The 10080-nt window shown below is 34.8% G+C and overlaps 1 protein-coding gene and 1 long non-coding RNA gene across 2 annotated transcripts; both read left to right on the forward strand.

Annotated features, from left to right (window-relative positions):
- Window positions 1–1251: 1251 nt before the first annotated feature.
- Window positions 1252–4792, forward strand: LOC127963361 (uncharacterized). The gene is made up of 6 exons (XR_008154791.1): window positions 1252–1367; window positions 1460–1528; window positions 1884–1955; window positions 2734–2761; window positions 2978–3074; window positions 4102–4792. It is a non-coding gene; the product is annotated as an uncharacterized LOC127963361 (long non-coding RNA).
- Window positions 4793–5522: 730 nt separating this feature from the next.
- On the forward strand, window positions 5523–9699 carry LOC127963360 (dual specificity protein phosphatase 26-like). The gene is made up of 3 exons (XM_052563257.1): window positions 5523–5833; window positions 9068–9276; window positions 9354–9699. Exons 1-3 carry the CDS (start codon window positions 5664–5666, stop codon window positions 9548–9550), a joined length of 576 nt encoding a protein of 191 aa, XP_052419217.1. The 5' UTR covers window positions 5523–5663; the 3' UTR covers window positions 9551–9699.
- Window positions 9700–10080: the final 381 nt, after the last annotated feature.

Consider the following 10080-nt stretch of genomic DNA (forward strand, 5'->3'; position numbering starts at 1 on the left):
ACAAATGTAACGTTACCTTTTTGCCCACAAAATGTCGTAACGTGACATCCGAGTCCGACTGGCTGATCAGGGTTGCCAGGTTTTCACAACAAAGCCCGCCCAATCACGTTTCGAGGTGGATCGCTCGGTAAAAAAAAAAAAAAAAATTATAGTCCGTTGAGGTTAAATGCACGTTTTTGGTTGGATTCACCAGGAAAGTTCTCATTTTAGGGGATACATATCACGTTATTGGGTTCGCTTAAGCCCCGGGAAGGAAAAACATCCTGCAACAGTGTTAAAGTTGCCCAATTCCGCGGGAAAAGCGCGGACTTGGCAACACTGTTGCTGGCTGTATTGATTATGAACTGATAGGATTATTATGTTTATGTACCAGAGCCGTTAATAACGGCTTCAGTGCGTAGGGAACTGGAAGGCCAATCAGAATGCAGTATGTAAATAATGTAAGTAAGCAGTCCAATCACAATTCATTATTTAAATAAATGTTAGAGGACCAATAACCAAACTGATAAGTGGTATAGATTCAAATACTACACCATAAATTTAAAAGATGAACATTTAAAAAAATGTAAGTCAATGAGAATTTTCACAATTTTACTTTATATTACTGAAATGAAGTATCATTTCTATTTTTTTTTCTACCTGACAACCTAGAAACAATCATAATTCACTAATTCATGTCAATTTCTGTTAAATTTACAGTTATATACTTTCTGTATCGCCTTAAAAGGTGTAATTTTTGTTGTATTGTCAACAAAAGTATAAGGCCGGTGAGAAATGACCTGTAGATTAAAGCAAACGGTCAGTAAATCATCGAGCGGATCACAGTATGTGTAAATGATCTGCTGTGAACGCGCAGAGCCAACCCACCCAGCACCAGACGTCATTTGGACGTCGTTTTCTGGTCTAAATCAAGTCGGCCCGTCATGGCCATCTTTTAGACCAAAAAGCGACGTTGAAAATTGGTCTTCATTTGGTCCGTCGGATTTGGTCCAAATTAAGCCCAAAAAGCGACGTTGAAAATTGGTCTTCGTTTGGTCCGTCGGATTTGGTCCAAATTAAGCCCAAAAAGCGACATTTAACGTCTTTTTTTTTTTTTTTTTTAATTTAGCCCAAAAATAGATGTAAATGGGCTTTAGTCCAAATTTAGCAGAAAAAAAAACTTTTATTTCGCACCACAAACCCATTAACATAAACCAGTGAAGAAATTAGACATCATGTCTGATCGCACTGTTAAATATATTTAAATATATTTTGAAAACACTTGATGGTCACGCGCTGTACTGGAGTCACCATGGAAACGGGGCTCAGCTCAACCGTCAAGCAGCCGAACAGACGCTGTCTCTCATGGTTGTTTTCACTAATTTCAGGTAAGTTTAATCCCTAAATTACACAAATGTTACATAAAAGTGTCCCTGAAACTTTCTTTCATGTAAATGACACGCTTTCGTTGAAAATGTAGTTTATAGAAATGGTCAGTGTCTTCATGAAAAGTCCGTTAGCATCTCAACTGTAATGCTAACTACAAGAGGTAACTTTATGTGCATTTTTCACAATATATTTCGCCTACATCAGCATGAATCTGTAATTTTCTTATATATGTGTGTGTTTATATAATATTTTCATAATGTGTGTGTGTGTGTGTGTGTGTGTGTGTTTGTTTGCATGTTTGTTATTTTGATGTCCACACTGTAAGAGTATTAATCGATTAGTAAACCTAAAACTTTAAATTCTGTTATTATTCTTTTAATTTTTTTGTATAATCTGTAAATTAATTTTCTTTTCTGCATTTCACCTCTGCTATAGTTTATTTATAATAAACATGGCATTGTATAATAAATATTGTTGGCTTAGACAGATTGACAGAATGACAGATTATGTTCTAGATTCTTCCATGCTGATGGCCGTGCCTGTATCCAGCTGAAGAACATTTTTAGACATTATGAAACATATAACTAGTAAGTAATACCTCAGACATACACTATTATTCAAACGTTTAAGGGTCAGATTTATCATGTATTTACATTTACATTTATTCATTTAGCAGACTCTTTTATCCAAAGCGACTTACAGATTAAGACAGTGGAAGCAATCAAAAACAAGAGCAATGATATATAAGCAATGTTATAGTGCTATAACAAGTCTCAGTTAGCTTAACACGGTACACATAGCATGGGATTTTAAATAATATAATAAATAAAGAGAAAACAGAATTAAAAAAAAGAGTAGAACAAGCTAGTTAGAGGTCTTTACTCATACACACACACATACACACAATTGCATAATAAATGTAAAGAAAATATAATACAAAAAGATTAGAAAGGTAGTTAGATTTTTTTTAAGAATATAATTAGAATAGTGAGTGTTAAAGTTAGAGGATCAAATAAAGGTGGAAGAGAAATAGAAAATATTATTTAAAAATGTATTTAAAATAAATCTTTTATGCTCACCACTGCTGCATTTATTTGATTAAAATACAGTAAAATAGTAATATTTGAAATTACTAGGGGTGTCCTTGACTAAGGTTTTTCATAGTTGAATCAGAATTTTTGAATCTTGCCGATATTCGACTGATAGTCTAATCATATGTTTGGGGGCAGAATACATTGAGTCAAGTCTGACATTCGACAGTCATAATTACTGATCTTAACACACTGGTAAAATGTGTTATGAACACCTCGCAGATATAAACGGGGTAAATAATAGTTCATCATTGATGGATCTTTTCTATTTCAGAGACTGAAAATCATTGATAAACCACAAGGTAATTGTGAATAAACTTATTGCAAGAGGAATAATAAGAAGAAAAGAAAATGCATGTGTGATTTAATATTGCTTCTTATTTTTCAATGTTGAAAGTTCTTTCTTCTCATCTTTGTGCATTTTCAGATGTTGTGCATATTTATGGATCAAATTATTTAACGTTATTTAACTTTTTAACATTATAATATTGGTTGTCTTCTCTTTTTTCATAATTAAGCTCCAACCCCAGTTAAGCAGACCTGAGCAGCCGATCAAGGATCAGCAGAAACTCTGCAGAACGGTGGTCCTCCAGCCCAGGACTGGACACCAGTGTTGTAAGTCATTCTGTCTCTTTATAGTGAATGTTCAGAACATATTGCAGGAGATCTCAACATTGTCTCACAAGGTCCTTTTACATGCAGAGTTTTGCACCAACCTAGTGCAGTGCACCTGAACACATTAATCAAGGTCTTCAGTTTTGCTAACTATAAGTCACAGACAAGTGAGTGTGATCAGGTGTGGACGTAAACACTGGGTGTGTTTCACTCAGGTCCGTTGCTCAGTACTCAGTGGTGAAGGGCTGCCTCAATCACTATTTTCATTTTACGGTGCACTGATAATTCGCTATAAGAAAACACGTAATAGATTTTAAAACACAAACCAATAATATATTTCAGCATAAACATATCACTAGACAGGTAATGTCTAATCTAGTAAACATTTCCAATTAATTTATTAATTAAATCTTGCACATACATGTAATAAAGTATTCATCATAATGTGCTGTAAATAGCATTAAAGTAAGATATCAGTTTTATTGTTGTGCATTAATGTCAGTAGTGATGTTGTACAATGAGGACAGAGATAGTCACCAGTGTATAGTGAGCCACAGTGCTTACCAGTACCTACATTTGTGTACACAATATATTCACAACTTGGCAAACTGTGAAGCTGATTGAGACGTAAACTCTGCATGACAGTGGACCTTAATCCAAGCATATGTCTCTGTACTAAAGTAATGGGAGTTACCAGATCAGGGTGTTTTTAGACCATGATACCTGATTGGCTGACATCATAGTGACGGTAGGTTTAGGGTGGGGTTTAGGTAAGGGGGATCATTTTGATTGCATGATTTAGAAACACCCAGCAGTTTGAAAACACCCACAAAGTCATAAACGCCCACTTTTACTCTGCAGAGACCTAAGTCTCACCTTAATGGCCAGAGCTGACAACCCCTGACATACTGATTAGTTAATAATCCCTCATAAAGAATGAGTACACTTTAATTTGTACATTTTGGACAAACATTGTTTTTTTTATTATTAATTTACATTTTAGTTACGGTTTTCTTTCTCACTTTAGATGCTGCAGAAAAAAGAGCGAGGCTAAAGCATTCAAAGTGGAAACATCTGCCGTGGCTCATTAATCCAGAATTGGGATGGAGGAAGGAGCAGAAGAAGCAGAAGATCAGAGATCAGGCAGAGATCTACTGGTGCCCCTGTGGGAACCCCATTTACCTAATGTGTTAGTTTAACCAAAGATTTTCCTCACTCACCTTTATGTTGTTCCAAACCAGACTTTTGTTCATCCTTGAAACATAAATGCGGAACTTTTTAATGAAATCTGAGATTATTTTCTTTATATAAAATAACACATTCACACAAGCACCATGATGCATCAGTGTTGCATTGGCGTGAGAGCTGGCGCTTTTGGTGCTTTTGTGAAAATCCATTGGGGAGTCATAATTTCTGAATAGATTATTTTTGCTGTTGTTATTGTTTGTTTGTTTTTTTTTGTACACAAGGCATCTGTTAAAAAAATATCTTCATTTGTGTTCTGCACAAAAGGGTGTTATGGGTTTGGGGCAACATGAGGGTAAGTAATTAATGACAGAATTAAAATTTTTGGTTGTTCTAATGTGGTTATAATTGGTCATAGTTTATTTGTCTTGAAAAAATATATTTATACAGAAACATGGATTAATTTGATAAGTTTATAGTAAAGCCTTTTAAATTGATAAAAAAAAAAAAATCTAAATAAATACTACTCTTTTGCAAGGTCTATTAAAAAAATATGGACAAATGTAATGGTTTCCACAAAATATTTGGCAGCACAACGGTTTTAAACTGATAATAATCAGAAATGTTTCTTGAGCAGCAAATCAGTATATTATAATGATTTCTGAAGATCATGTAATACTGAAGACTGAAGTAATTGTGTTAAAAATTTCAGTTTACAGGCATAAATTACATTCTACAATGCATCCACATAGAAAACAATTATTTCTGTAGTTATATTTCACAATATTACAGTTTTTACGGTCTGTTTAATCAAAAGAAGCTTAAGATGTAATGTGTCAATAAATGTGTCAATATACTGTGAATTGTCTTATTTTCACTAATTAGGAATATGACAAATAATTCATGGTTGTAATTAGGTCTGGAAAAGACGTCTTTTCACCGTTCACTATTCAACCACATTTAAACGTAATTTGGACGTCTATTTATAGACGTCTTTTTGACGACCTGAAAAAGACGTCGTTTCACCTTTCACTTTTCAACCACATTTAAACGTAATTTGGACGTCTATTTATAGACGTCTTTTTGACGACATGAAAAAGACGTCGTTTCACCTTTCACTTTTCAACTAAATTTTAACGTTGTTTAGACGACTGCCAATGACGTCTTTTCGACGTCTTTTCAACGAGTTTTTGCTGGGTGGGAAGAGACTCTATTCCTAAAATAAGCCCTGCAGTGGCATCCAAAACACGGCTTTTACTCCCGCACACTGTGAACGGACAGTCTGAGTAACTTTAACAGACGGGCCTGATAAAGCGTCGTGCGCTTTAAATCAACCGAAACAACTTATATTTATTGCAATATTACCAAAAGCAGCGCACACCAAATGCACATTTACACATTAAAATGTCGTACAGGTCTCAGTATTCCGCCGGTACCTCCCGTTCATCTCAGGCGGGGGTTGACTTCACCTCTCCGGGTTTAGCGGTGATGGAGGTTGAACGTCTTCTGATCTCTGGAAGAGCCATCAACACTAACGCAGATGAAGTCTGGCCCAACCTTTACATCGGCAACATGTAAGCACACTGCAGTTTTTCCTTCTTACATATGTGTAAAAACTACACATTTTTGTACAAAACGTATTTTTAATGCTTATTAGTAAAGTTATGTAGTTATCTTCAAACGAGTCTGCTGCTGTTCCTAATGTAGTGCATGCTGTTGAACACAAGAGGGCACTGCTTCTCTATAAAGGACTAATAACAAAGATTATAGAAATACTATATATTAAATGTAGTAGCTAATAACCAGTGTTGGGTAAGTTACTCAAAAAAAGTAATCCACTACAAATTACTAATTACTGCTCTAAAATTGTAATTTGATTACATTACTGATTACTGCATGTAAAAAGTAATCAGATTACTAATTACTTTACTTTCAAGTTACTTTGAAAACCTATTAAACATACAAGGAAAAAAACTACAAACAAAGTGAAACTCAGTTCTTTCCGTAATTTAATATTGACTGAAAAATATTAGAGAAATATGAAAACAGCAACTTGAATTAAAAATGCAATGCATTTCTATAACTTAACATTCTTAACATAAACTTGCCTAACAATAAAAACTGTAGTCTTTTTAAATGTATCTACAGTATGTCTTAACTACATGGGTGTCATTCCAAGGAAGCTTTTATTATTACAAGTCCAGATGTCTGCGGTTGTGGAGACATATTCAAAACGATCGAATGTTTTTTTTAAGTACATACTCCATATCCGCATAGGGCTGTCACTTTTCGTTCGAAAATCGATTGCACAATCGATCGGACCAACCAAAAAAAGTTTCGAAAATGAAAATAGTGAATCGATTTTGAAATAATTATCGATTTATTTAAAAATAATTAAAAAAATATAGATGTAAAAAACTTGTGTTATGGCTTACTTTATATCATGTTACGCTGGCTCGGGCTTGCGCTCCAGTTTGTGAGGTAAATGAATGTGATGTGTTTCGATTAGCGCGAGAAAGATGTGAAATGGATGCTGAGTAGATGCAACGGAGGCTTGCCTCTGTCGAAAATACGTTTTGGTTGCATCAGCAGCTAAAGCAAAGTTCTGAGGTGTGGAAAAGTTTTGACCATGTTTATAATGAGAATAATGAGTGAATAATGACGCACCATCAGTGAGCGCAGGAACACATTGAAGACATCTACAGTGGATTCAATCATTTTCCTTCACAAAAACATGTAGACCTAGCCTAATCTCTGTGTGTAAAGGTTTTTCAAATGATAATTATATATTCATTAAGGCTTAAATGCATAATGTGGACTGAGTATTTACGCTAATGTTGGCATTATTCTATTATTAAATGTCAGCTGATATGTGGAGAAGCAAACCCGGCGGAGCCTTTATCTTAATTTCGTTATTGCCAAATACCCATCTTAATTAAAAATTTATCTCAATTTAATCTGTTAAAAAAGACTCGTTTTTATTGGTGCGTTTTTTTTATTTATAGGTTAAATGAGTCTGTCTATTTAGAGTGCTGAGATGTTACGATGTTACAGAGGACTTATTTTATTTCTTTATTCCAACTTCCAAGTGGCCTAGTTATGTTATGGCCAGTTAGTTATGAATAAATTATGTTAAAACATGTATAAATGACTCATTGTTGACAAAAGGCAAAAGAGCTGTGTGCGTGCGCATATCTGAATGTCGGGCTGTGCTGCACACGGGTTCGGGCTTTTAAAAAGCTGTCAATCAAAATGTAATACTTCTCGGGCTCGGGCCGAAACCTGTCGAGCTCGGTCCTGTCGGGCCTAACTTTTAAGGCCAGATTAAAGCTCTAATGCCAATAAATAAGAAATATTGCTGACTTGTGCGTTTCCAATCGCTCTATGTGGCGTTGAAAAAAAAGGAAACGTATTTTTTTTAGACATGGAAAATCGATTTTACAATCAATTCAGTGAACACTTATGTCTTAAAAATCGAAAAAGCTTTTTACACAAAAGTGACAGCCCTCCATCCGCATAGCATTTATCTAGATACCTTGCAAATGTCTTTCGGTCCTGCAAGGGTACAGAGCTGTCCGTCACTATCATCGTAAGCAAGTCTCTAAATGACTGCGATTCCACAGTCGACAAGCGCAGCATTTCCTCCACCACACACGCTGCTACAGCTCTCTTCACCTGTCCAGAAGTTACCTTCCCTCCCGATCTTGAACAAAAATCTCCGTCCATTTTAACAGCACGAGTTCTCCGGTAATTCATTAAAGCGCATGCTCAATAACTGACGCAGCCGCCCCAAAACGTGATTAGAAATGCATTTTAATTTATTTACTTTAATATTTTTTCTTACCAATACATTTGTAACGCAAGTAACGTAATTTTATTGACATCAGTAACTGTAATCAAATTACATTTATTTTAAATGTAATGAGTTACATTACTGCGTTATCACGAAAAGTAATTAGAATACAGTAACGCGTTACTATGTAACGCGTTACACCCAACTCTGCTAATAACTAAGAAGTCTTTGCCACCCAAAGAACATTTTAGATGATCAAGCACTTCAAAATTGTGATATGTAAGCAACAGTGATATGATATGTTCTCCTGAAAAGAACAGAGCATCTACTAACAGTGTTGGGAAGGAACTAGTAACATGAAACATTAACAGAATTACATAATTTAATAAAAAAAAAAATGTAACTGTAATCAGAAAAAAAAAAAAAACGTGTAATTAAATTACAGTTACCTATCTTTTTTTCACTTAAATAATAACTGATATATTTCCCAAATTGCAATCACTGATTTGAACGGTGAGACACCAGTGTTTCAGGAGCTTAGGACACAGAATAGGTCACGTTTATTCAATAACTGTTTTATTTCCTATTTGGGTTTATGTCTTTGTTTTTTTTTTTTCTTCTTCTAATTTTTTAAGATGAACTGTTAGATGCCAGTGTTTCCTGTATGCAAAGAATTGATTTCAAAAGCCATTATATAGCTATTAAATCATTTTTGTTATGATTTTAAATCTGTGTCTAACCTCTGAATGATCTGAAAGTGTAAAGAGGTGTTAAAGTCTGATTTTGTGGCGGCTGTGCTTTAAAAAAATAAATGATTAAACTCTTAATTCAGAAATGAAGATTAACCCTGTCCCTGCCTGGTTTAAACGTTTGAAAATGATTATCAGTTGAAAATATTTGTTGGAAATGTAATCAGTTACATTACTTTCCATAAAGTAATTCAAGTGTTCTGCTGACATTTTTTAACTTGTATGTTCAGTAATACTCCTGTGTGATGCGATTTCTTTTCGTTTAGGGATATAGCTGAAAACTGTTCAGAGATGAGAAGGCATCACTTCACTCACGTCCTGAACTGCGCCCACAGCTCCAGACGTGGCGGCGAGATCTATGATGGCATGGGCATCACCTACATGGGCATAGACGCGCACGATTCACCCACATTTGACATGAGTGTTAACTTTAACAAAGCTGCTGAATTTATACATACAGCGCTGAAGGACGGAGGTAAGCATGTGTTCAGAAACGAACCCAGTCTTCCTTCCTGCAGCTGAGAGTCATTGAGCTCTATCTTCTAATTGAAGGCAGAATCCTGGTTCACTGTCATGTTGGAGTGAGTCGATCAGCAACTGTAGTTTTGGCATATCTGATGCTGAAACAGAACATGACGCTGGTGGAGGCGATCCAGAAGGTGAAAGAGGGAAGAGGTGTCTATCCCAACCGAGGCTTCCTCAGACAACTCATTGACCTTCATATTAAATTATACGGCTACAGAAACTAGACACACAACAGCCATGAGAGACAATTGGTGCAGACTTTGTGCAGCTTGTTCTTTTGAAATGTATTGGATCCATCTTACTGATTGGTATGGCTTTATTCGATTCAAGTGAACTTTAAATGAACATATTAAAATGAACATACCTGATGAAGTATTATCTCGCTTGCTTTTATTAATTGAGTAAACATTAACTTACACGGCCTTTCGATACAATTAAAAATAAAACTGAAAAATATGGGAAAGGAGAGAAAATAGGAGAGGAGAATAAATAAATGTTTAAAACCTCCATTATACAGCTTTTTAACTTGCTTATAAATTATTATAGGAATATATATATATATATATATAATTTCTAATACTGTCTATGTACAGCCTTACTTCAATCCAAAATAATACAATAAAAAACCTAAAATGGTGGCTTTATTAGAAAATGTGCATGTATGAATGTGAACTATATATTTAAAATAAGTACATTGAATAATAGCAACTTTCATCTTCTTAAGAATGTTAATTGAAGCCAAAAGGAGTTTTAT

Source organism: Carassius gibelio, chromosome B8 (genome assembly GCF_023724105.1).
Source record: "Carassius gibelio isolate Cgi1373 ecotype wild population from Czech Republic chromosome B8, carGib1.2-hapl.c, whole genome shotgun sequence".
Taxonomy (NCBI): domain Eukaryota; kingdom Metazoa; phylum Chordata; class Actinopteri; order Cypriniformes; family Cyprinidae; genus Carassius; species Carassius gibelio.

Coding starts and splice junctions, on each gene's coding strand:
- LOC127963360 (XM_052563257.1), top strand. CDS start 5,664: ATGTCGTACAGGTCTCAGTATTCCGCCGGTACCTCCCGTTCATCTCAG. Junction 5,834..9,067: donor AACCTTTACATCGGCAACAT/GTAAGCACACTG, acceptor CTTTTCGTTTAG/GGATATAGCTGAAAACTGTT. Junction 9,277..9,353: donor TACAGCGCTGAAGGACGGAG/GTAAGCATGTGT, acceptor TTCTAATTGAAG/GCAGAATCCTGGTTCACTGT.